The following is a 27,852-nucleotide window of genomic DNA, read 5'->3' as shown; positions in this document are numbered from 1 at the left end:
ACATGCAGCCCACCCCCAGTTGCCATCTTGGGACCAGAAGGCCTACCCCCTAGCCTTTGCCAGTAGAAGGCCCCAGAAATACTCCTTTTGGGAAGGGGGTTTGCCTTCTTGGAACCAGAAAAAACAAACATACTAACACATTAAAAATCAAACATCCACAATAACATTTTAATTTTATTAAAAAAAAGTTTGTCCTGATCTGTGTTTGCACTGTGTATGGTGATGGCATAATAGCTCAAAATGCAGTCTTACTCTTGCATACTGCAGGGTGTGCAGAAGGGGAGGTGGCTGGGGGTGTGGATGTGGGTGTGTGTAATAGTGAGCAGGGCTCCCCACAGATGTGTGCAGGTGCAAGTTTGGGAGATGTGGGGAGGGTGTGGTTATGGGGTGTGCATGGGAGCCCCCCCAGTCAGCACTTGCCCTTGCCCTGCAATAGCCCAGAGCCCATGCACCTTGCAGCGCCTCCCCACCACTACCAACAGCATGCAACCCCAGCTTGCCCCACACCCGTTCGGCACTGCTTGGCCGTGATGTGTACTGCCATCCCCTGGGCACACAGCAGGGCTGGGGCCGCCCTTCCAGTTGCTGCCGCCTCTCCGTGTCCCACAGTACCAGTGGGTACCCACACACACAGCCCTGACCCGGTGCACCCCATGCCTGCTGTGGACTCACCCATCCAGACTGAGCAGCAACAGCAACAGCAGCACTGGGCAGAAACTGGGAAAAGCGGCCTCCCCCCCCCATTGTCAGGTAGTTCTTGGTGCAGCCCCTTGAATCCATGCTGCACCAAGCTGCCCTGCATCACCACCACCTCTGGGCTGCCCTGCACTGTCACCACTGCCACACTGGGCAGCCCAGAGGCAGCAGTGACAGTGGTGGAGCAGCAAGGTAGCTCAGTGGGGTGCATGCTCTGGGGGCTGCACCAAGAACTACCCAGTGGTGGTGAGGGGGAGGAGCCACTTTTCCCTTGTGCTGAGCAACAGCTACTGCCTGGCAGCCACTGCTGCTGCTCAGCCCAGGAGAGTCTGGAGCAGGCACAGGACGCTCCAGTCAGGGCTGCGCGCACAGGTTTCCACCGATACCACAAGGCTGGGACTAGTGGCAGCAGCAGCTGGAAGGAGCCACCGCTGCCTGGGCTGTGTGGACAGGCACCCCAGCTGCAGAGCCACTGCAGTTCCTTTATGTGCCCCAAGGGTGGCAGGACATGCCACAGCTGGGTGGTATCTGTTCCCAACAGCAATCAGTCCCTCAAAACTGTGAGTGTGCATGCATTAAGCTGGTGAACTAGTTCTCGCCAGCATAGCAGCACCCTGCTTTTATTCTTGCTCCACAGTGCAATAACTGTAGCATTACTCTTCAAGTAATTAGTTGAGGGAGTCAATTGACTTAACAGTTCTTTGCTCTTTACCCCACAGGGGTTATCAATAGTCTCTTCATTTTAAATGATTTACTAAGCAAGCTAAGCTTTCTTAGGGCAATATTACTGTCTACTAGCTACTCCTGGTCTCTCCTATTTTATGCCCCTGGACACAGTTTAGCTCTTTTCAGAATCACAGATCTATCACTGGGGACCAGTCTTCAGTAGCTGTTAGAGTTTCAGCTTTTGTTAAGCAGGAGGAGGAGGGCAAGTCAACTGAAAGTTAGGCTCTGCTCCTGCTCTATGCAGTCATAACTGGGGAAAAAAATTATTTATTCTGACTTCCCAAAAAACAAGGTGTGTATTATATTCTACTATATGCTGTATGTGAAAAAAAACACAGTAAATACCTCCATTTCTTCAGATTCTGTCTTATTTTCAGTTTGTGCTTGTTGTTGTTCTTCAGTCTTTTGTTGTTCTTCCTGATCAATTTGCATTTTCTGAAATCAGAATTATTTTAGTAAAATGCCAACTGTGACTAATTTTCTTACGTATCTGGAAACCTACCTGAACGGCCTCTGGAAGAACACATGGATTTTTGGGGAATCATTTACCACTATATTTGACAAAGAGAAAGAACATGCCTCCAAGGGCAAGATGGTCCTGTCTCTATATCTTGCTTTTATATATGGAATATTTAATACAGGACTCCATAAGCCTCCAAAGGCTAGTGGTTTGGCATCCCATTCAGTTTCTCAAAGTCAGAGGAAACTTCTCTATCAGGCCTATCAGTAAGACCCCTATCAATATGCATAGCACAACATTTTGGTATCAAAAGTAGTCTGAACTCTGGCAACAGGTACCATAGAATTAGCTGCTGAAGTGGAATATACCATGGCTACAGAAGTACTATGTATTGCGGCTCTGAGTACTAACGTACTACAGCTGGGCTCAGTACCAGTACAGTGCATTCTCTGGAGAGTTTTCCCATCTTGGAGTACCACACCCACAAGTGTCAAAGCTCAACTCGTTACCCTTAGTAACACACTGTAGACTGGGATACAAGTAACAGAAGCACCAAGCAGCACTTAAGGGGGTCTTTTCTTAACTGTTTAAGACTACTAATTTTAATAAGCTCACCAAATTAATTTTGCAAGTAGTTTTGAAATTTAGTTTAGGAGATACTCTTGAAAGGGCATTGGCCCATTTCACTGTTTTGTCCCTCATCTTTTCTCTGCCACACCTTCCAGGAGGGTGGGACAGGGACTGCATTAATATTGATGCAAAACTGGGGACTAACATACACCAGCCTATGTCCTTCCCCAGCATGCTTAGGTACTCGGTCCAAGCACAAGCATCTCTAAGGTTCACTAATCTTTACATAGTGTTGGCATTTATCAAGACACTGTTTGAGCACTCAGCTGCTCCACAGCACAGCTGCTTCACTGTTCTTAGCCTACAGTGAGAGCTAGGCCAGGACATTTTATCCTGTGAAGCAGCAACACAGTTAAGGTCAGCCCCATTTAGCTTTCACTTGAACACAAAACATCTACTACTGCAAATTCTCACCCCCTATAATTACAAGCATACAAACAGTTACTGCTGTAAGGGGTTGTTCCAGAGAGGCTGTCTATGGCACAAGATCAGAATATAGTCCGCTTTAAAATATGTTATTGTGTGTATATGCACACAGAATAAATAGATCTTACTAGCTTCCCTATATTTAGCAATATTCTTCAATCCTAACCTGTATTACCATAAAAGTATGAGCTTCTCCTAAACAGACTTAAGTAATATCATTTTTAAGTGATGCATATATATATATATATATATATATTTTTTTTTTTTAAGAACAATACATTCACTTGTAACGTAACCTAGCTTCAGAAGCCACAGATTAACAAAATCCAAAAAACTATCACATTTTAATTAATAGATCTACAAAATATTCCAATATCTGCAAAAGGATACAGATCTTCACATTAAAATCGCAAAAATTAAAATGCACTAGCCCTGGCTTCTATTAAAATATGGACCGAGTTGAGTTAACAGGTTTCTAGGAGACCTTCATAGCCATAAAAATGCATTACCTCTTCCTCTTTAGCATGCTGGTCTGTTTCCATGGGCTCTTCATTCTCATCAGATTTGTGAACTTCCACTAAAGATGCACTGGAAACACTGAAGATACCATGGATGTTTACTCTGACTTTGACTTTCACTTTTGAACTGGATCCATCTGTCTGTGGTGTGACCTTCTGGACCAAGAAGTGAGCTAAAATCCCAGGAAAAAAAACCAAACAGGATAATTTAATATGAAAGTGAACACTACCAAATCTGAACTCAGTTTCATAAGTGGCACCAGAAAATATTATTGGGGGGAAGGGGTGCAGAGCGTGCCTGCCTGACCCCACCCCTCCTTCCCACAGGGCTGTTCGAGTCAGCACATGCTGGTACTGTGCACATGACAGTGGAGTGTGGTGGGGACACTGTGCAGCTGCTGTTGCCAGCCCAGTTTGTGGGGGAGATAAGCCCTGTTAACCCTGGCTTTTGGCTGCCTATATCCTAACTACTGATGATTTTGCTTGCTTTGACTCGTCACAAAAGGATATTTACTGAAGAAGTTAGCCTTATATCCTGGATACACTTTAAAACCTCAGAAGTTTGGCACCAAGATGGCTGTGGGTTAGTTTAATAAACCACATTCAGCCTTGCCCAGCTATTAGACTTTACATATTTTTTGATGCCCACATTTCTCCTCCATTAACTGGTGAAAAATTTAAAGGTTTTCTCCTCCAGTCACATCAGTTTAAAGTCATAACCCTGTTCATACAAAACACTTAAAGCCAAGACATCAGGTCTTAACAAATTGGTTGTCAATACTAAAGCTGTTGCAGTGGGATGGGAAAAGCCCAATCTAAAGGATCAGAAGGAAGGCTCAAAAGTACTTTAGAAAATATATAAACTTAAAGAATAAGTGAAGGAGTTCTTAAAGAATAAGTGAAGGAGTTCTTAAAGAATAAGTGAAGGAGTTCTTATTTCTCCTTCCTTTCTTAAATACCTATAGCAGGGTCTGGGTAAGGGAGTTCCTTGGGAGAACTGTAGTAAGCTTCCAGAGTGAAAGGCTCCTTTCTGTAGAATGTGAGGACCTTGGAGAATGGAGCTGGATGATTCTTGGGAAAGACCTCACAATCACTAGGAAAAATAAATAAAAATCATCACTAATACACAGATATTACAAAGTAAGGGAAATACAGCAATTCAGAAGTGCTGAAGTTAGAGTGATAAAAAAAGTTTCCTAGAAAAAACAAACAAACAAAAACACACCTTTACTTTGACCACATTACAAAAGAGCTCTAATTAGCAATGATACAAATGAAGACTGCACACCCACAGAAAGCCAAAGCATTGAGCATGATAAATTAGAGAACTACTTACTTCTCATTGTTTTCATGAGTCGAAGTTTCGGTATTTGAACTTTTGAGATGGCACTTTTAGAATAAGCAGATTTAGAATAACCTGCTTTAAAGTTTAGCAGCTTTCATAGGCATGCAAATACTTTTGGTAACACTAAATCTTACCTTATCCCTTCCTCTGCTGGTGAATTCCATCGTAAGGAAATAGGATACGGTACTAAGTCTGTGATAGAAAACTCTCTCACTTTGAAAGCCGGAGACAAAATAGCACACTATAAAAACAGCAAAAAAGTCAAATTGTAAAATATGAAGTTATCTATAACAAGTTATGTTGCTTCTTTAGGTATGGTAAATGACTAAGCTACTTAACGTTTAAGTTGACTCCAAGTTAAGGCACTTAAAGTCAGTGAGTTTATTTATATTTTGACTGTCATGCATCACCACAACAGGTAAGCATATTTGTATGAAACCAGACTTTGTGTATAACTCAATTTCAAGCCCATTTGTTAATTTTTCTGATTCTAGTCATTATTTATCCACTATATTTTTAGTGTCATGATAGGGGTAAAAAAGACGATTAGTGAGGACAAACCACCAGAGTTACTGAGTACCATAAACAAACAGTGCTTTGAGAACAGGTACACTATACAAGTGGCAAAAAGATTAAATACAGAGTCAGTAGTTTAAATTACTAAAGGAAAGCAAAATGGCTGAGACTATTTTTAAAGATATGTTAGCATTCAAAGTTAGAAATCATCAAGAATTTGCTTCTAGCTAGGGATGAGCAGTGACTTCAGATCTGTAATTCTAGCAATATTAACATTGCTTGCTGGCTGAACGTGCACATACTTTTCGTTTACCATAACTTAAAGTCAGGCTGTTATCTCAATTCTAACCTAAACAAAAGTTTTACTCACACACTGGTGCAACTAAAAGACATTTTTTTCCCCTATAAAATCTTAACTTATCTTTTACAGACCTGCTTGTTAACTTTCTGTTAAACAAAACAGCACAAACAATTGCTAGGAGGTACCACTGATTATTTTATTTTTTATGTCATTTTTCCCCCCCAAAAGTGCCCAGGGTAGCTTACAACAAAGACAAATGAAAGAAATTGAGTGTCACATTTATAATAAAAACTGGTTTCATAAATTGCTGGACTAGAATCCCTCTCCAACTCTAGGCAACCATGGTCATCTTTTGGTTGCACTGTTTCCCTTATGCCAGACTGATAGTTCAACCTACAGAAGCTGTTTAAGGAACAAACCATTCTCTACTACATTGCTGCTTCTGTTGGTATACTTAGTTGCTAGAAGTAAGTTGAACTTTGGGAGGACCAAAGTCTCCTACTGCTTGATACTGATCTCTCATGCCTTTAGGCTCAACTATTCTATACTTAAAATTATCATAGGCCTTTATAGCACATGGGCATTGTTTCTTACCTGCAGTGCACAGCCTCGAGCAACAGCCTCATCTGCATTCAATGTTGTACTGATTTCTTTACCAAAAAATTTACTGATCTTCTCCTTTACAGCAGGGATTCTTGTAGCGCCACCAATTATTTCTACTGCATATATATCCTCTTTCTTTAACTCTAGAAAAATTACATATATTGGTGTAGGCTTTTCCATCACAACAAAGCTCTTAAATGGGCAGAAATAAGTTTAAACAAGATACTACTAAATAAATTATGCTTTCTAGAGATTTTACTGGAAATTTTGTTACATGCACACAGTTATCCATCCTATTTACCCTGGTATTTTGTCAGATTTTTATGCAACTTCAAATTGCAACTAAATGAAGTCTGCCAAATTAAGACACTTATATTTGGCATACATCTAAAGAGAACGATACCCACGGATATTTTCTCCTTTGTGCGCACCATTAGACACTGCAGCCAACAGAATATTTGTATACTTACTGGCTTGTTCCAAAACACTGCGAAGAGGTGGTTCTACTCTAGCCAGAAGACCGTCACACATCTCTAAAAATTCACTCCTGTTGGAAGAGATCATAACTGATATTTTCGTTTCCAACAAATGACGAAGCACATTTTATATTTGCAGAAAGATGCAAATTTAACATTTTGTAACAACATATATTTCAAAGTGTTCCTCTGCTACAGAGCTAGCAGAGGAGGTGTACGCAACATTAATTTTTACATTGATAGATAAAAGCTGAACATTCTGCAAAATGTAATTTGGAACACCTTCCAAATTACAGCAACAGAGAACCAGGCATTTTAGTTTACACTTTTAAGAGACGGCCCATTCTCAAGAGATACTTAGGCTTCCTTAACTCCTCCTAAAAATCAGACATCTTTTATGTTAGGATGTTGCCCAGAACCTCTGGTCAGTATTGCAGTCCCAGTGTACTAGGGGCACTACTGGCACACAATCCCTGCCTTATATTACATTACAACTGTTTGTTTCTAACAAGTATTTTGTGTTTGCTGCAGTGAACATGCATACGATTTGAAATACTGAACTGAAATTGAAACACTAATCCGAAAAGCCTCTCTTTTATTGCACCTACTGTTGAACAGAAGTTAGAACTGAAGTCTGAACAGCATGCTATTAAGTTGTTCAAGTGATCACGTGACCTTAACAGTAGTTACAAAATCTATGAAAGTCAGTTTACACTATTCCCTCTTCCACCCTACAAAATGCCACTATTGCCATTTGCAAACTAGCACCTGCTATTTCTTGACAGCCTCGCCATCTTTATTTTTATTGGCAACTAAAAAGGTAATAGGTTTAGTACTACCAAATTTCAGTGTTCTACAAATTGCCATCTTAGTAATTCAAGTCTTCTAGCACTTGCTCATCTCAAAAGTAAATCTTGCTTTGAGGTATACCATGCAGGACTACAGGATAACTCGCTATTTAAACTGTGACCTTTCAAAACTGGCAATCCCCCACACCCCCATGAAAAAAAAAAAATTGGACATTAGTAAACTTTGGCTCCCAGTTGCTGATAAGTACTCTGGTGCCAACAGCTTACATACATAACCTAAAAATAGCAAAGGACACACATTTGTATTATTGCCTTTTGCACTTTTTTTTGGAACTCAGACTTTCTAGAGAGGAAACTGAAAATACCTGTTCATCGTTCCAGAAACATCTATGTCATTCATGAAGCATTCAATGTTCATTGGGAGGTCAGAAGCATTAGCACTCATCAGCTTCTTCAATTTCTCACATTCCTGATGCAACCGCAACAACGGACGAATCTTTGTCTTGATGTCAAGTTTGTATTTCTTCCCAAACTCTTCACAAAAATAGCCAACCAACATCTCATCAAATTTCCTTCCACCAAGTGTGGCGTCAAATGCCGTGGCAAGAACCTAGAAGCAGCAGCCAACAATTTCAACAAAGATTGAACATAACTAACTTAAAAAAAAAACTACTTCAAAGCCTATGGATAACTACATTTCAAACAATATCGTTGCCTGAACACGCAGATTAGTTTGACATCAAGATTCTGTCTAGAGGTATCACACCTGGCTGCTCCAACACAGTTCTTTCTTTGTAGTAATGGTAGGAACAAAACCAGAATCCAACAGTGCCCAGTTTTATTCTGCACTTGCCACCACTGGTGGGGAAAATGCCTCGTGTTGGAGCAGCACGGTTACAGCTTTCTGCTACTAGAAGAAAAAAGAACCAAGTATTAGCCTTTTATTCCTGCCCCTCAAAATCCCAATTCTTTAACTGGTCTGCCTCCCATTTGCAAATTCATTCCATGTTGTTCTGGTATACTTCACAAGAAGAAACAAAGCTATTTTTTCCATATGTGTCACTAAGAATACAACAGCATTACCTAGCTGGTGTACTCATAGGGATGAATCTGGTCTTTCACCCTAGCCAGGACTGTAAAAATGGGTAACACTTTAGTTACCATGCAACGCAGCTGGTCAGATTCTTAAGCAAGTCGTATCGTATCTGTTTACATCAGTTACCTGCTACTGAACACCCCAGAATGGAGTAGCCTGTTATAGCAAAAGAACTGTGTAATGGTTTAACAGTTACATTAGTTTTCTGTAGCCACAGAGCAAATCCACTCACTTCCAACCATATGTACAGACAGACTCCTGTGCAAGAGCATGGAAATAAAAAGTTTCAGTATCCACAAATATCAAAAGGCAACTCAATCTCATCATGTGTTCGTACGGTGAAACAAGCAGCTAGAGCAACAGGGACATGTTCCCTCAAAGATCATTGCCTTTCCGTTGCAGAATAACTTAGTGTCAGCTTCAAGTCTAATACTAGACTTGGGGTGACTGCTATTCCAAACAGCACAGAAACATCATTTGGAAAAAAACTTAGCAACACAAAGAATATTGGTGGAGACAGTTACAATAACTCATACTCTGACTTAGTTACTAGGAAGGTTTTCAACCTCTCCCCATAACCTTTACTACAGGTGAGTCATAACTCCATTTAATATTTGGTATGTCATGAGGGTGCAATACCAAGCTAAAAATAAACTCATTTGTCCTCTTCATGCTTTCCTCTAGCAGAAGAGTGCTCATTTCATTCATTTACAGCCTCATATCTACAAAATCCTTCATTTCCAATGTGTCTGAATTAAAGATAATTTTACAGAAAAAACTACTTTATCACCTGCATATGCACATACACCTCACCCCAGTCTAAAGAGGCCTCCTCCCTCAGTTTCTACCAGATTAATTCCAGTTTTAAGAGTTCCTTCATGGTCATAGCTTATTGACTTAATATTCACTCTGCTCTGACCCAGACTCACAGGAAGAGTGAATTTTGGTGCTGCATCATTTTACATTCAAATCTAACTTATTTGAATGTAATGAGACTTCCGAGTCTCAGTGCCTTCCAAGTCTATTCTGTAGTCAGTGTAGAAAATAAATGTATGGGCCCTATCCAGCTCTTCAGGTTTGTACTTATTAGCAGCTTCCCTTAAATGCGTACTATTCCTGGTGTTTCACACTGTTAATATAACCAAGTATTTTCATAAAATGAATCTGATCCTGAAGCACGTTGCAGCCTTCTAATTACATACATAACTCACTGAAATTCCAGAGTACATTCCAAAGTCTTTAGCTTAGTTTTCAGTTCTCAAGGCATTAATCTAACTGAGCTCCCATGACAATACACTCTTGTTTATTCAGCTAAAAGGAAGAATATGGATTGCAAAAGTGTGCCTGCTACAGGAAAGTTACAGCATTTAACCGTTCTATCTTATGGCAAAAAGGCCTTTTAGTATCTTACTAGAGGAAACTTAAACACACGGACAACTGTGCTTCAACAAGCAAGTAAGTGTAACTCAAGCAGCTTCCTTTGCTTGCTTAACTCTCATTCACACTTAATACAGTGCTCACAGGAAATTAAAAAACTGAAGTCCTTATGAGAATCAGATTAGGCAAACTTACTAGTAACTATCCAGTAATTCCTACTCCGATACTTGTGACCAAATTTGAGCATTTTTCAGAAATACAGCACATGTTAAGATTAAGATAGCCCAATACTGTAAAAAAGTTCATTATTTTTACACCCTTCAAAAGAAGTTTAAGGAATCAGGATTCAACAATTATGTGAAATCAACGCAATAGATTTCTTTCTAGTTGGAAAGACAGAACTTTAAAGTCTAAACTGTGCTATCTGTACACACTTGGGGTTAAGACAAGTCTCAGTTATTGTTTCCCATAAATATAACATGGAATTTTTTACTATTAAATGGATTCATAAGATTGTTTACTTTAAGTTTTCCTTTGTTGAACGCGCATACTGAAACTTGATATGCAGAATGTCCCATATCCACAAATACAACATTTCTTGGCTTCTCTTCTAAGGCAGGCAGGTCTTGCTTATAGATTCCATATGCGAGGGCAACTAGACAGAGAGAGACAAATCAACACACTATACACCACAGTAACTCAACTCAACACAATTTGGGTGTAGTTTTCTTAAGCCTGCATTTATTGAAGCAATGGCTATATTAAAACCCTGATAATTCTCAAGGTTTGAATAAGATTATATCTAGATCCTTTCCTAATCACCTAGAAGGGTAATAGTATGAAAGGGCACTTATAAAAATATAGCGTTATTCTTCCAAAGTAGTCATATAAAATAAGATGTTCTTACAATTATGTATTAAAATACAATTAATAGCTTCTATGGTCCTTTATCTCCAGATGATTTTGAGGTAACCCAGGAACTTCTGTGAGCCACCAGTATCAGTTTTAGAGTTCATTTGAGTTAACCGTCACTATTCCCTGCCCATAAGGACAACGTCAGGGGATGAAGTTTCAGAGCCTTAACTGTAATAGTTAAAGGGAACAAAATTACCTGCAGTAGTTTCATTTATTAATTTCAGGCAATTAAGGCCAGCAATCTGCGTAGCATCCATCACCGATCTCCTCTCTGCATCCGTATAGAAACATGGAACCTGCAAGAATTGTACATGGCTGAGAAATCCAATTTAGAAGAGAAATCCTACACTGAACAACCAGAAAAAAAAATGTTTAAAATATCTGGTACTAAGGCCAAAGGATGTTTTTACTTTGAGTAGTTCTTTCATGTCTGAAACTTGTTTTGAAGTGTTCCAAGTGAGGAAAAGCAAGCATTTTGTGGAACAAAGAAATGCTTGGCTTGTTTACTTAAAAAGACCCTCTCTTGTCTTTCATTCACTGATTTTAGTCAACACAGAGTGCAAACACTTACAGCAGCAGTCTGTGATATATTCTAATGTTAGCAGAATGAGCTAGAGAGAAAGATGCAAGTCAGAGTCAGTTCAACAGAGAAAGCAAGAACACTGAGTATTCTAGTCTTGTCACCAGACTTCAGTCGAACTACAGAGCCAAGTTTAGTATAAAAACTAAGTTTACCATCAACTACTTACAGAAACAACACAGTCAAGTACAGGCTTCTTAAGTGCATTCTCTGCAGTTTCTTTTAGTTTAGTGAGAAGCATTCCCATTATCTGCTCAACAGTGAAATTCCTTTCTTCTTCCATGTACATAACCTTTATGGAAAAAGACATGTTTAAGGAATAAGCTACATGAACAATGCTCAAATGGAACAACCTGGCATGAACCTGCCAAAGAAATATAAGCGGTGTTTAATGAGGGTGACCAAAAGTCCTGGTAGTTGAGAATTAATGGGCATTCCAGAAATGCAGGGCCACGGGGCAGTCTGGGCAAGAGTTGGAACGGCGTGAAGCATCTTGCAGGTGTGCAGGCAACTACCGCAGTGTCCCAAGTTACCCAGATGATATAGAAACCCTGGATATAGTCAGCCTCTCTTTAACCAAAACAAGCCTAACAACAAAAGCATATTTCTTCAATTTTACTGCCCACCAACACTGAACTGTCCTGCTTTCGCCATGCAACTATCGAAGGACAAATTAAGGACAGTTTTAAATTTCATACAAGCTGACATTCGAGAACTTGAGAGATTCTAGTAGTCAATTTGAAAAAGGATAATTATACAAATGAGGGATCTCAGGTACAGTTTTTCAGGGTCCAAAATGCTGGAGAAAATACACAGTGCTGTTCAAAGGAATAGGCTTAAAAGCCCCACCGTATATTCTAAATTAAAATAATTCAAATCACTATTGAATAGATTTTGTAAAACACATAAAAGTCTGAAATACTCCACTTATCTCCTCTTTCTGGGCTGCAACTGAAAACCTCAGTAGTAAGTCCTGTATTCTGTACTCCCTTCTCCCAAACTCACCATGGAGTGCAAAAAAAGGTGCCACTGCAACAGAGTAGTTTTCTTAAAGGCAGAATTTAAAAAATGCCACTAACAGAGTTTAAATCAAGGATAAGTAGACCGCAAGTGAAAGAAAGTAATCCAGGTTTTAATTCCTGTATGGACACGTTTGTCCAATGGTTTGTTAGTCAGAAACATCTGCTCCAAGCGAGAAATCAAGAGTTCAGGTTCTAGGCAAAGAAGAAAATTTGCATAGATCTTTACATTATTTACAGTCCTAGTCAATTTGCCTGTTGACAGTCAGTTTGTCTATTGTTCTCAAGTTATGAAAGAAATATTCAGGTTCACTTCAGAAGGCAGTTTTAAGTTAAGGAATAGGCTTAAAGTAATTGTTGCTTTGAATTTTAGTTCTTCAGAGAGATCTCAAACTAAATTGACCCTCAATTCACCAGTAAAGATTTTCCCCATTCACAAAGGTAGAAGAGGTACCAATACAAAGGTTACAAAAATAGATAAATGGTAAAATCACCACCACTGCCTTCCCCCATGAATCTTTTCTAAGTGTATCCGACTCACCTTGATGCCAGCTGAGCCTGTTGGCAGCTGAACAAGTTCATAGGCAAGGTTGGCTTTTTCAGTTTGAACAAAGGGATCTGAGAATGCACGGCCATGAAATCTTTTAAAGCCTTGTACTGTGTTCTTTGCATTTGAAATAACCTAAATAGGGGGAAAGATCATTAATACAAAGTGGCAGGGGACCTTCTAAATTTCAAACAAAAAGTAAGAAAACTACATGTTTGTTAGTCTTCCCTGCCAGATTTTGTAATTTGTATTTTCAGTCACGACAAGGCAGCAGCTAAGACAGCCAAAATGTAAACAGACTCTGATCTCCCAAATTATTCTTGCAGGAATTTTGGGTCTTTTTCAAATTCTAGCATGGACTCTGCATGTCTGGTCAGCTTTCCTTTGCTACTGAAAGAATCGTGAAGAACTGGAGAGGAATACATTTAAAAATACTGAGGGGAAAAAAAACTGGTAGGGGACTGCAAGTTAGGCAGCTATTGTACCAGGTAGATGGTATACTTCAACTCCAACCTGATTTTAATGACTGCCTTTAAAAAGCAACTTGGTTTTAATTTCTAGGAATCCAGTGATCCAAGGTCAAATTTCATATTAACCGTTTCCTGTACCAGTGATGCACCTACAAAACAGTAAAATCTTAGAGAAACAGGTCAAGCACATGCAGAAGGAGAAATTCCAGCAAGATGTTTACATTCAACTCAAGACCAAGAGAAATACAGGTTTCCCCTGCTGGTTCTCTATGTGCAAATTCACTCTTATGCGATGACCCTTTTTATACCAAAAATTTGTCACATGCAGTATATAAATTTACTCTTAGGCAATCAGTGCAGTGGAAGCCCACAGTCAGCTTCTTTGTGCAGTACGGAGTGATACGTAAAGTCTCCTGTGTGGATCTGTGCTCCTCGCTCTTTGTCTGCAATATGCGTTTCTGTAGTTGTTACCCCTGTCATGATAGCGTCCTGTATTTGTGTGTACTGTCTGCTGTTGGCGAGTACCAAAATTGTTTTGTAAAAGTGGTAGAAACGGGTCTGGGGGTCAGTACAGTGGAGGTCTTGGAACATATTCCTATTTGTTACACTGTAAAGTGGATTCCCTGTATGTGAATTTGAGTTATGTGCTGTTTTCCAGGAATGCATGTACAGCATAAAGCAAGGTAAACCTATAATAATAATAATAATAATAATAATAATAATAATAATAATATCAAACAAATAAAGGGTTACAAGTACACCATGTTTGTGTCTCAACATCTTCAGGATTCTAGACATTAAGGCTCCATCCAGACAGGCACAGACGTGCAGTATGCGGCACCACAGACCTGTCTGCAGCACCAGACACTGCACTTGCGGGCATTCCCCACACTGCTACCTTGCAGAGTAGGTGGGTTTTTTTATGCGGGGAGATCCCAGGGTCAAATAAACCCATGCCAAAAGAAAAGTGGGACAGCATACGTGGCAGCAGCATATATCACCCAAAACCAGACCCTAGCCAGCTGAAGCCACCCACCAGCTGATGGCCAGGCTTCATGCCACAGCTGCAGCCCCAGGAGGGCCCCAAGACCCTGGGTAAGGCTGCTGAGGCCAGACTGCCACACATGCAGCACAAACGAAAACTTGCCTTACCCCTAACCTGAACTCTCAATTCAACTCTCGGCGAACTCAGTTCAGGTCTAACTGTTCCAATGAAATGATAATATATATGCAAACAATGTTAAAAAGAAAGCCACTTAGTTTGAAGAATCAGGCACTCAAGCAAGTTACGCAAACCAATTTTTATATGTGCCCTACAAGATTAACTGTGCACTCAAACCTGTGCACCTGATCCATGAAACCTGGGATCGGATGGAAAGAACAGCCTGAAATCATGTTAATAAAACTTACAAGGTACCCAATCCACTAGTAACTGTGAATCTAGTATTTCACTTTGACCAACAGGATTTTCATCATCAAGCACTTAAGGGGGAAGTTATACCTTTTACTATGAAAGTAATAAACTCTTAATCCCCTACCCAAAATAATGACAGATTATATTAGCATTAAAGACTGAATAGCTAAATAAAAATTTAACATACAACGACTAGGATTTCAGTTAAAAATAAGTAAGTGTTTGTATGCATCTTCATATATGAGAAGATACTAACCACCAATACAAAAGTAATGTGTTTTAGTAGCTTTGCTTTGGTTAAGGTAATTCTTGAACATAAAATCCTTACTTGGCTTTTAGCTGCAGCTCCAATTGAACGATTCTTGGGTCCAAAGGATATACAGGATCTACAATAAGAAGGGTTTCCATTGAAATAAGATTGCTTTTGACACAAGCAGCTCCCTTCCCCATCACTTTTAAAGATCAGAACCATCCAAAACAGTCATATTAGCCCTGTAGAACTGAACATGCCACCGAGGCTCTAGAGTAGTATTTTAAAAACTACAGTACTCAATGGAGTTTTGTTACAAGACAGCAATACCCATCTAGAGCCACCACAGGATTCCCTAAAATGTTAATATGCTGGATTGGTGGCAAAGGGAAGAGACCCAGAATAGTGGTGCACCAATATACTGGTTGGCTTTGGGATAGGCACCAATAAAAGAAGAAACTACATTATTGGCTATTGGCTTTTTTGGTTGTTGTAGCCGATAATTTTGGCCATGTTCCTGGAGCAACCTGGCAAGCCTCGTCTAGTCCCTGTGCTCCACTGCCAGCCCGAGCCCACAGCAGACTACAGGTCCCTGCAAGCAGCACGAGACGGAGGAGGCGCCAGGGAGCAGTCACAGGGCACTACACTGAGCAACAAAGGGACTGTTACCAGCTCCTGCTGCTGTTGCCACTGCCATGGCAACATTGTATATGCAGCAGGGGCCCAAGTGCTGGGGCTGCTACACAGATGTCAGGCTGCATGCAGGTGGAGTAAGGCACTGTGCGAGGGACACTGCGCTCCACCAGGCATCAGGTGCCCTTGCTGAGGCAGTGGCATGCTTTGGGGCTTCAAACTCCTGGTGCTGCTGTCCACATGAGGGTCTGTCCCACCCACCTGGGACAGCAGCACGGGCCATGTGGGAAGCAGGGCTGTGGGTAGGAGCCATGGGTGAGGGGCAGCGTGTGGGAATAAGGTAATCACTGCCTTCCTCACTGAGGGCCAAAGCAGGGTTATGTCAGTAGTTTTAAATGCCTTGCACTATTACTAAATATTGGTTATTGAATTGACATCGGCTCATATGGTTGGTTAATCATCAGCTATAAGCATCAGCCAAAAAAAGGTCTTTATTGGTACACCCATAACCCAAAAGACTTACTTTTCTTAAACACCAATGTATTAAAAGGATTAACTGCTCATTGTAATATTTGCAATTTAAGATCTAAACATCAACCTCCTTACTTAATAGGAGCCCATAATCTAGAAGCAACTTCTATTTGCATATTTGTTAACAAGAGCAAGTTATACAACTTTACTAAAAGGTTACCAGGAAAGTGACGTGGCAAAGGAAGTTATCACACTCAAGAGAATTAATTGTTAGCCATTAATATAGATGATCCTGTAACACCTCAGGTGTCCTCAACTGATTAACAGAAAGAAAAAAAAAAACTTCCAGTCCCCACCACTCCCATGAAAACTTGTCTACAGTTCTAAGAATCTACAGTCGGCCACCTTCATTCGCACATCTTGCCCCTCACTAGAATTGTAAAACTTTAAATTTGAGCGTGGAAAGGGTACAGGCAGGGAGAGGAATAAAGCATAAAGAAAAGGCCCACAACAAATGAAGACATTAAAGGTTTGAATTATGGAAAGCCAAATAGCAACCCTTAACGTAAAAACATTCCAATGGCCACTAGTTCTACAGGAGACAGAAGGCCCCACTGCTTAAATAAGCAGAGTTCTTACAGATCATTAATCCTCCTTATTTTTTGCATGGTAAACTGTAGAAACCTCACAAAATTAAATGCACATAAAAATAAAATTAAACATTATTCCATATTGTTCCTTCAAGCCAACTTCTCTATATTGTTACTTGCTTTTGTGAAATAAGGCCTCTGCCTCTCCAAGTAGTTTTGGATTTTTATATTATTGATAAGCATCTTTAAATAGCATAATAGTTACTTATCCAGAAGTAATAGGCAAAGGGTTTTTTTTTGTTTGTTTGGTTTTTTTTAAATAAAAGTGTCTGTCCTACAGAAAATGAAAGTCAGGCTTCCAAAATACCCTATTATGATGAACTAACTTGCCACACAGGAACAATACATAATAGCAGAAAGGAAATCTGCAGTGGCATGTGTTGATCTTACTTACAGACAGAGGAAGTTAGTCATGTTAGTCTGAAGTCATGCAGAACACAGGGTAGATGTGTACCTTATAGGCTAACTAAATCAAAGCAGCGGCTTTCTTAAGCAGATGCTGCATCGTTGTTTTATAGCTATTTTGATGCATTACCTAGTTAACGGGTAAGTGCTGATCATACACTTATACTTCAATGTAACAAAACTAGGAAGGGATCAGTTTATAAATATATCTTTAATCAAACAACTATGTAAGGGCTTGATCAATAAAAAGCATCCATGTTCTGCACCACTGAAACGTTGAAGTCAATAACCCTCATGACAGAAGTGACAGAAAAATAATTAAAGTCTGCTGAATACTTGCCAAGAGAACAAATCTCAAATCTACTTTACCTACAGAAAAAAAGTACATCAGCACCAAAAGCATAAGCCTCTTCACCACAGTAGAGGCTGATTAGCCCCCACCTATGCCCAGAGTGCCACTCCAATTGGCTTCCTCTGTTTGACCTGCCATTCTGCTTTCTGCTCCCTGCCCCGTCTCCTCAATCTGCAGCTTGCCACACACACAGAGGCCGCCTAGCCAATAGTTTGGCAACTCCTGCCCATTTTGATATACTTATCTACAAACTGAGCTTCTGAGACATTTTTCTAACCATGCCTTGGTTAACAACGTAGTATGTTTGCTTGCAGATTTCAAAACCCCTGTAAAATGCTAAGAAACAAAAGGGTCTCTTTATTATTATTTCTATTTGAATGAATGGTTAGTTTTTTCAGGTGCTCTGGGCACATGGAGCTGTTTCTTAACAGAACACAAATTTGGTGAAAACTAAAATTTAACAAACAGTGATCCATTTTAATAGAAGAAAATATAAATCACAGCTTAAACCCATTAGAAATGTAGTCAAAAGCTTGAAAACAGGATTCCCGCAAAATTAGCTCTGAACTACCATAATACAATTGAACAAAGTAATAACCAAATCCTTTTGGTATATCACAGAAGTTTCCACATTTTGAATTATACTCATCCTCCCTTGCCACATGACAAAAGGGAAGAATCCACTTCAGAGGAATCATCCTATTTACATACAGAAATTGCAACACTCTTACAAACTTAGTTTCTTAATCCACTTAGTTCATTTCATCTTCCTTGTACATTTATCAAAGAAATACAAAAATCAAGCTAAATTTATACCCATCACTCCAGCTACTTTAAGACTGCCCAAATTCAAAGCTGAGAATACTTATGTAGGACCAGCTCCTGTTTTGGAGTAATATGTACAGATCTCAAAATTTAATGCAAACTTAGTAGGAACTAAGAAGTGTAGATCAGAGGGCAGATATTTGACCACACATCACCTGCTTCCTTTAAACCACATTCATGTGCATGTAGTCAAAAGGATTTATGCTGCTGAAATTATAGATATATAGATCGATCTCCATCTCCATACAGTAGCGATTTTCCCATCAAGAATGACTGGGAGGGCAGGCAGGGATGGAACACTGCCACCCACCACCCTGCACCTCTGCCACCTCCCAGGAACAAGGGGGGAAGCTTGCACACTCTGCATCCAGCCACAGCACCTGCCACTCCCCCCACCCGGGGACACTAACAGCACAGGGCGATCCACCCCCAACAGCAGCACTCCATCCCCACCCATCATTCTCAGTGGATTGCCCATCAAGAATTGCAGGGGGGGGGCGGGGGGTGAAGAAGCATAGCCAACCACCACCCTGTGCCACCGCCGCTGCCTCCCAGGGGCAGAGGAGAGGGGGGAAAGCTTGCGCAGGGTGGCTGCCACCCACCCCGTGCTGCTGTTGCTCTGCATCCATGTGTGCGCCACCCCCCCACCCCACGTCTGGCCCCGCACCACACCCCCTCCCTGGAAAGCAGTGGTAGTGCAGGGTGGTGGGCGATGCTGCTCCTTCCCCACCTGCCCTGCCCATCATTCTTGATGAAGCACTGGCTGGAGCCACACCCCACTTCACCAAAAGCATTAGTGACATGCACACAGACAGATGGACTAAGTCCTTTTTTATATATATAAAATCTCAATATAGCCACTGCAAAGCATGTAATATTATACCCACCAGTGGCACCAGGTTGTATTAAACATCAGGAGAATCTCAGTATACACAGAGTCCAAAGGGCCCTAAAATTAATGCGATTTTCTACACCTTGGTATTATTTTGGAGTATGCAACTTGACACCTTACCACAGCCTGATTGTCATGAAATGCTAGTTACCTACACTGAGGAGATAGGGGGGAGACAAAGAGTCACTTTTTTAGTTAATAAATGTCAATACTTAAGTTTCTAAAGTTTGTTTGCAGACTTTGGTTTAAGAGTACTTAACATTACACATTCTATATTGTAATTAGCACCACTATACTGCTAAATCACTACAAGCATCTCGAGTTTTATGGAAAAATGGAGTACTGGAGAACAAAGTTTAAGATTCCAATAACCTTAACACAAATCCAGAATGGGTTTATATTTAAGCATCTCCTAACAGTTGTGATAATTGAAGATGCACTGCAGTCCACATATGGAAATGGAAAACTGCTTATTTCCATCTCTTAGAACTGAAATAGAAGGTTTTCTGAAGCTTGGAAACTATTCCTGCAGTTAACCAGTATTTTTTATCTCCAACCTGTTTAATGCATGAAAGACCTTGTTGTGAGCCTTCAGCCTGAATTAAATTGAATTCAGTGAGCCGTGTTAACAAGTACCCAAGTCTATTTTTAAATTACTTCTTAAAAGTTTTTAAAAACTTGGTTATCCCCTGATTCTATTTAACACTAGCTTTAATATTCTTTAAAACACAATAGTTCTCTGCACTTAATGAGAAAACCTCTTCTCTATTCCTTCCTTAAGCAGTGGCAGAAATATAACATCACTCCCTCAAGAAAGGTGATGGATGCCATATTCTAGTTCTCTTTACTATCTGAAAGAAAAGATTACATAAAAATGGACAAATGAAATTGCCAGGTACTTTTCCTTTGGATGGGTTCTATGCAAAGCAAATTGGTACACGCCTGTATTCAAATGAATAACCATTTAACCCTAAAACATTAGTGCTCAACCCATCTGGTCCACAGGCTGGATCCAGAGTATGGAGCCAAGTCACCTGGCCCAGAGGGATAGATTTTCTTGGCCAATACTGATAGCTGGTTATTAACCAACCTTATCAGTGACAGTATCAGTTGTTGCAGTTCCTAGAGCCACAGCCACTCCTTCTACCACCAAATTTCCAGCCACACAGGCCAAGTGATATGGTTCCACCCTTTGGATCCAGCTCATGGACCAACCCTGCACCACTTGTCCAACTCAAGGGGCTTCCCCTAAGTCCAGAATTTTGGCAGTAGGAGAAGAGGTAGTAGCATTAGTCACTGCAGTTCCAGAAGCCACAGCAGCTAACACAGCCATCACTTATCAGGCTGCAAGTTTCCAGGCCCTTTGTGAGGCCTGTATCCTAGATAATACTGCTCTTGACCAGATCTAGCCCACAGGTTACATCTTACATTGCATTGCTGCGGTATGCTAAGACAGCGGTTCCCAACCTTTTTATACTGCAGACCAGCAAACTGATTTACACATTTAAATTTAATTTAGATATTTAAATTTGATTTTTAGGGGGTGAGGGTTGGGGCACTGCAGCCACAGGTACTGGGGGACTCTGCAGGCAAGAGAGCTGCCCAGGCAGTAATCCAGTGGACCCAGGGAGAAGGGGCTCTGCTGCCTTTCCTAAGAGCAAGCAGCAGAGCCACCTCCCCGCCGCGGGCATTTCCCTGCCCCTCGATCCTAGCCACAGGTGGAGCTGGGGGTACTGCCTGAACCAGCACGGGCCCTGGTACCTGGTATGTGGGCAGCACCTTGCTGGGTGTGGCCATGGCAGTGGGAGCGGAACAAGGAGCATGTAGCCAGCTGCCTCCCTCTCTCCCAGAGAAGTCCTGCCACCCAGCTTTAATCCCGCACACAACTGCTGGGGGCGGAAGCCTCCACCCAGCAGCCAGGCCATGGCCCAGTGGTTGGCAACCTTTGTGCCAAGAGGCTGCAGTGCTGCTTTTTTTTTTTTTTTTTTTTTTTTTTTTTATAAAAAGGCAGCTTCTTGCTTGAGACCATCCAAGGAGATTTGTTATAATAGATCAGCATTTCTCAGCCTGTGGGTTGGCAACCCCAAAGGGGGTAAAACAAGCACATGGGAAAGGGTCACAAAACAACTTTAAAACTGGATTATCCTTTAAAGGAGAAAAATGTGGCTTTTCCCTCGCAGGCTGGCAGACTTTGGCAGGGTGGGGGAGCTCTGCCCCTCACACTGAAGTCTGGTGGCAGGAACCGAGGGAGTGGGTCAAGACTGGCTGCAGGGTTACAGACAGTCTTTCTCATCCACTCTTGGCCCCAAGGCCAGGCTGCTGGACCCTCAGTTTTCCACCTCAGCTGCCCGTCAATGGGGACGGAAGCAGCCCGCTGGGCCCTGCGGGCGCACCGGGACCCCGCTAGGGGCGCGCCACCCACCCCAGCCGCTTCCGGGCCTGGAGAGCAGAGGTCTAGTCCCCACGTGATCGCTCGGGGCACTCCCCAGTCTGCTCCACGCTGCTACCCGGTGCCGGGAACCGGTCCCTAGGGGCGGGGGGCCTGGACTAGGCCACCTGTCACTCGCTCCCGGGATCCTCGCACGCGCTCCCCACACACACCGCGTGCCAGGTCGAGGCCCGGTCCCCCCCTCGCCCTCCACTCACGGCGTGCAGCGGTCGCTGTACTCGTTGGCGATGGTCTCGATACCCCCGGCGCGGGCTACGGCGACGTAGCAGCCCTGGAAGCCCAGATCGATGCCCACCACCGACATGCTGCGGGCGGGGCGGGCGCGCTGAGGCGAGGCGGGACGGGGTGGAGTGGAGCGGAACGGAGCGGGGCGCAGGCAGCGCCTCCCTAAGCGGACGCAGCCGACTCGGCCGGTTTAAATGAGCAGCGGCGGCTCCAGCGGCTCCTCGCGGGAGGGAGGGGGAGTTCTCGAAAGATCCCGTCCCGTCGGGTCGGGGCGGCAGGCCAAGGAATGAGCTCTCGCGAGATTTCTCACAGGCGCTGACTCATTGGCTCGCGCTCTTTTAGCCCCGCCCCCCCCAGCTGCAGTAGTGGAATGCTGGGGAGACGAGAAACTGCCCCCTGGGATCGCCTTGCGCGGCGCCGAGCCAAGCTGCTGCTGCGCATGCTCAAGCCTCAACTGATTGGACGGAGCTCAAGAGGCTCCGCCCTCTGCTGACGCCACTCTACCGCCCCCCAGCAGTGTCGCCCCAGGTGTACCGTAATTATCCTAGTTGTAGAGTCGCTTCACCCCTTTTAGGCTGTAGCCTCAATAATAGTCAAAGCTTTCAAAATGTACCATAGGCAAGCAAGTTTTTTTGTGGGGTAAGTCTGGTATCTTTTATTAAACCAACTCAAGTAGTTGGAAAAAAATCTTGGCAAGCTGTGGCATGCACGCATCCTTCCTCAGGCTGAGGAAGTCTGTGCTCTTCTTTTTGAGGCAGCGAATTGATGCAGCAAAACCCACATCACTCCCTGGGAGTCTTCACTGACTCTTGGGTTTGTTTGGGTTTCTTTGTTTTTTAATTTAAATTTTCCATATTCCAAGTCAAATTAGCCATAACAAATTCCAAATGCAAGAATCAGTCCAGAACCATAAGTGGCCCTTCTACCAGCAAACAGCTGACTTGTGGGTGCTGGGGGGTTGGTTTTTTATATATAATTTGTATCCAAGGCCAAATTCTCCAAAACGAAGTCAAAATCTGCCCACACCTGGGGCTTCAAATGTTTCCAAAACCTTCGGCGGGCATCCTGCGTGCAGGCTCAAGCCCGGAGGCTGGAGGTTCGGATGCCCGAGTTCTGCTTGCCCTCAGCTGGAAGGCCCTTGGAGCAAGCAAGGGAGGAGACTCCTATTTCCAGAAACTGGGCTTAAAGCTGCTGCACCTCGGTGGCTCCTGAACTGCACCAGAAGAGCAGTTCTCCTGCGAAGCGGTTCAGGAAAACTGCCTTCATGGACTTTTTTCTTCCTTTTTTTTTTTTTTTAAAAGAAATGTTTCGTGTTCCAAGCCAAATCAAGTCCAAATCCATGAGTCAATCCAGAACATAAATGGCCCACAACTGGCAAACATCCTCCACCCCCACCAGGAGCTTCAGATATTTCCAAAGTTTTTTGGCGGGCCTCCTATGTGCAGACCGATGCCCAGAATCTTGGGGTTCAGTTTCACCTGCCCTCAGCTATATGGCTGCAGGAGCAATCTAGGGAGGAGCCTCCCGTTTCCATAAAGTGGGCTTTAAGCCCAAACACCTCATTGAGTACTGACCCACGCCAGAAGAACGGTTGTCCCTGGGAGCGCTTAAGGGAAACTGCCTTTATAGACCCAGATACTTGGTGTTTCCCCTGTCAGGTAAGTCTTCTTGGACATAGGTGTGCTCCTGGCACTTCCTTACGACGGCTTGCCTCGAAATAAGGCAATACTTCAACTTTGATGACTCAGCTCTCACTCACTGGGAACTTGCAGTGAGCAATATAAAGTAAATTTATATACTTATTTGCATAATTTTTTCAGTGTATGATACTTTTTTTCAGAAAATACAATAATTTTGAGCTTCCAATACAGTAATTTCACATTTAAGACCAGGCTACATTACTCAGTGCATTACTGGGGAACCTAGTGACTGTGCCCTGCCCCTTCCTCAGACCATGCCTCAGTGTTGCCAGCTGTCTAATCATTATTTGTACAATAATTTTAACCCTTGTACAATGTACAGTTAAAAAGAGTAAAAGTGTTCAAAGTGTATGATCATTTTTAAAGCAGCTGATTGATACAACATATACAAACCCAAATCACTCTCAGGAAGATCTAACTGACTTTTAGGCTTGCTGCCAATACTGTCTTACGATTGCTTGCCTCAAAATAAAGGAATGTTTTCACTTTCTTACTCACTTATTAGTGACTTACAGAGAGCAATATAAAGTATTGCATACTTATTTGCAGACTTATTTGCATATTTTTCAGCATACAATAATTTTTCAGCAGATAAGATAATTTTTACCTTCCAATACGATAATTTCATATTTAAGACCAGGCAACTCTGCCGCACTTGGCCCTCCACACAAGTGAGGGGTGGGACGGAGGTCTCTGCATGCAGCCTTGGTCCCTCCATGATTGCTTCAGAGCCCCAGGCACTGCTCCCTGAAACACTGGGGGCCGAGAAGTAACACGGTGTAAATCCAGAGTCACCCTGTGTGTAGACAAAACAGAATGTGGCCAATCTGGATTCCTCAGGTTGCTGTTTCCTAGAGCCTTGGATCAGGGGCAGAATCCTTCAGGCCAAAAATACCCTCTTGGCCTGACGAGCCCCAGGAGCGCTGTGCTGCCAGAATCCGAGCACACCTCAGGCATCTGCCCGCAATAAACGTTTCTGCCCAAGAGAATTACTTCAAGCTTCAGATCTCATTGGCTAGGACCTCAAAGTCCTGCTGTTTTTAAAAACAGTTATTATTGGCTTCTCTCTGGTTTTTCCTTGGCTTTGGCGGCTAGATTTTCAAATCTGTGGTTTGAAAACCCCCACACTTCTGTATTTGTGGGTGAGAAACATATTTCTTAACCAGAAAATAACTCGGCCCATGTAATACTCTGCTTTAGAAGCTGGAAGAAGAACCCCTGTGCCAAATTTTTGAGTTGGTAACACCGTACAGAGCCTTTCTACAGCCTTGTGTCTTTTGACTCCTTAGGATTCCTGTTTTCGTCATTGTCTTTTCTGACACAAAGGCCAGAAGCTGCTTTCTATTATTATGATAATAATTAGGTTAAATACAAACTCCAATTTCTATGTAATTATCTGACGGCATGAGATGGGGCTTTGAGAGAGACACCAGTTATTGTAAGATGCAATAAAATAATGAGCATCCAAGTTAATTCCCATTAGTGGTAGCCCTCCACTGGAAAGTGTACCTTGCAAGTGCACCTCAATAAAGGTTGAGTGTGCATCCCTGGATTGGAGAGTGAACTGCTTGCTCCAGTGCGAGAGGAGGAGGGAAAGGTTGCTTCCCAGTGAACGGAGAAAGATGATCGGGGAAAAAGGATAGGTAGAAAGTAGGGAGGAGTTCAGTTTGCTCATTTGTCACATAAACACAACCTTACTGTGATGCATTGCTTACAAGATATTGTAACTCATGAAGTGTTATAACTCAATTAAGTTTGAAGTGGGCTTTTTTATTCTGAGAGGAAAAATGCTACGGTAAGCAAATGTTGTGTGTTATAACCAGAGAGTTTCCATTTCCCAGCTTCTGTATTGACATCACTGCTCACCATATTTTAATGATAGTTGTAACACATGTCAGAGAAATTCAATATTTAAACCAGGAAGGACTCTTGCCTCAAAGACTGTTGAGAAGCCTTAGCTCTGAGCGTTTATAATTCCTTGTAATAAGTTCAGCCACACACTTTGGCAGCTGTAGGTGGGCTGGGAATTGCATCATAGTGCTAAGGGAAAAATACTAATGAATGTTTAATCTCAGATATCCATGGGTGTACTGAGCTACATCCAGGAACAAAGCTGCCCCCTCAGACTCTGTGTAGTGGATAGTATACTTACCAGTTTCAATTAAAAGCAAAAATACCACAGCATTCTTTGTTTCCCCCGCTTTCATTTTCAACATGAGAGTTGCTGTTAGCAAGGGGATTGTGGCACAATGACAAGCATACGTCAGAGGGGTTTTTATACCAATGTACTTGAAGCTATTATAGCCTCCCAACACCTGTCCCAACATGTGACTTGCTTACCCTCGTCTAGGATATCTTGGAATTCAGCCAGAGCTAAGCAATGAAAGAAGCAGATGCTGCGTATAAAGAAAGATAACCCAGAAAGCCAAACAAAAAGGACAAATAAACTGATGGAAAAAGCCAAAACAACCCCAAATCAACTTTAATTTTAATTAAGTTTCCCTCCTATTCTACAACCTTTTTCTTTTTCTTTTGTGGGAAATTGATGTCCAAAATGTTTGAAGGCTAGAATAAATATTATACATTCTGTATGAAAATAACCATGATTTAATACATGTTGGTTGCACATGATATGACTTTTTACAGAACTCTTGTAATTTATGGCATTTTGGTCAACCAACTGTAAAACTGAATAGCAGTGCTGTAATTGTGATAATTCAGTGAGGCAGTGGAAGCTAATGGATTGTATTTGAAATGTAGAGACATTTATGCCTGGAATTGATGATATGGTAAAGATGATTATGTCCATTTTACAGATTGGCAAAGAGAGGTTAAAAACAACATTTGTCATAGCTCTCTGGATTTGAGGGTGGAAGGCACAGTCTGATCTCCTGTGTCACAAAGGCCATAGAACCAAATTAATTCCCGCTTCAAGTCAAATAGAGTTGAACCAGAGAATATCTTTTAGAACAACATCCAGCACTGATTTAAACATGTCTACTTGTGGATAATCCACCATAGCCCTCTGTAAATTATTTCCTTGGTTTATTATTCCCACTGATAAACACTTGCACTTTATTTCTTGCTTGACTATGGCCAGTTTCAACTTCTAGCCATTGGATCTTATTACACCATTGTCTATAAAGCATGAAGATAATCTATTACCAAATATCTATTATCTGTATAGGAGATTATAAATGGGTATCACATCCCTTCTGTTTGGCTGAGCTGCTTGAGTGTTTCATATAAGATATATATTTTGCCATCCTTTAATCATTCTAATGGCTTTTACTGTAACTTTTCCCAGGTATTCACCATCCTTCTGAAGTGTGAGCATCAGAAATAAACACAGCATTACAGCAGCTGCCACACTAATACCAAATACAGAGGTAATATTATTTCTGTACTCTTCACTCTAGTACAAGTAGCTCAAGGATGCTTTTGGCCATAGCTATGGCCCTGCCTCCTATGCCAGGGACTTGGAAAGGGAAGGCATATGGTTGTTATGGAAGCTCTAGCCATCCAGGGATTGTGATATTACATCCCTTATATTTGTGGTATTTTTTTTTTTGCTAAGATCTAGCCAATTTTTCTTTTATGATACCATAATTACCCAACAGGAACACAAAATAATCAAGAATTGACCTCCCTGTGGTTTTGTTCCCCACTTTATACTCTGGAGAATAGCTGATTCTGTATATTCTTCCTTGATTGTCTATCCCTTTGCATATCATTTTGTTTATTTTCTCTAATTCCTGGTGCCTCATTAAACCGCACTAGCTACTGCTTCTTCTATGTACTCTGCTTTTCCAGAGAAATCATAAGGCCAGATTCATCTTTTTAAGCACGGGTTGTTTTGGGGAAAGCTGGGCCAGAGGAGATATGCAACACCGGTGCATCAGCAGTACCACTCAGCAGGTGGCAATACCATTGTCCCTTCTTCCAGGTGTTTCACTATAGGGACACAGCTTAAAGTTCCAGCCCTGGTTTCAGAGGTTGGCAGAGGCTTCCTGGGAGATATGTTTTGGCTAACCTACTTCAGGTCTTTCCCATTACTGGTTTAGACTGATTTGGCT

At 41.9% G+C, this 27,852-nt stretch overlaps 1 protein-coding gene and 1 long non-coding RNA gene across 2 annotated transcripts in view; one reads left to right on the top strand and one right to left on the bottom strand.

Annotated features, from left to right (window-relative positions):
- HSPA4 (heat shock protein family A (Hsp70) member 4) overlaps positions 1-22,370 on the bottom strand; it is a 32,282-nt gene extending 9,912 nt beyond the window's left edge. Inside the window, exons 1-13 of the mRNA XM_090064647.1 lie at positions 22,049-22,370; positions 15,253-15,310; positions 13,035-13,175; positions 11,644-11,766; positions 11,091-11,190; positions 10,501-10,634; positions 7,872-8,116; positions 6,692-6,768; positions 6,213-6,364; positions 4,936-5,042; positions 4,416-4,549; positions 3,448-3,629; positions 1,768-1,857 (exon numbers count right to left, since the gene is read on the bottom strand). Coding sequence (XP_089920773.1) covers positions 1,768-1,857; positions 3,448-3,629; positions 4,416-4,549; positions 4,936-5,042; positions 6,213-6,364; positions 6,692-6,768; positions 7,872-8,116; positions 10,501-10,634; positions 11,091-11,190; positions 11,644-11,766; positions 13,035-13,175; positions 15,253-15,310; positions 22,049-22,155 — 1,650 coding nt within the window. The 5' untranslated portion in view covers positions 22,156-22,370. The remainder of the gene's footprint in view (positions 1-1,767; positions 1,858-3,447; positions 3,630-4,415; positions 4,550-4,935; positions 5,043-6,212; positions 6,365-6,691; positions 6,769-7,871; positions 8,117-10,500; positions 10,635-11,090; positions 11,191-11,643; positions 11,767-13,034; positions 13,176-15,252; positions 15,311-22,048) is intronic.
- The window catches only part of LOC149856250 (uncharacterized), a 53,838-nt gene that overhangs the window by 13,644 nt on the left and 12,342 nt on the right, over positions 1-27,852 (top strand). The window contains exon 2 of the long non-coding RNA XR_016438389.1: positions 27,084-27,165. This is a non-coding gene — a long non-coding RNA (uncharacterized LOC149856250). The remainder of the gene's footprint in view (positions 1-27,083; positions 27,166-27,852) is intronic.

This window comes from Crocodylus siamensis, chromosome 10, assembly GCF_052110815.1.
Source record: "Crocodylus siamensis isolate JL-2025a chromosome 10, ASM5211081v1, whole genome shotgun sequence".
In the NCBI taxonomy this organism is placed as follows: Eukaryota; Metazoa; Chordata; order Crocodylia; family Crocodylidae; genus Crocodylus; species Crocodylus siamensis.
The sequence above is the reverse complement of the archived record's forward strand: the minus strand, read 5'-3'. Positions and strand labels throughout refer to the sequence as shown.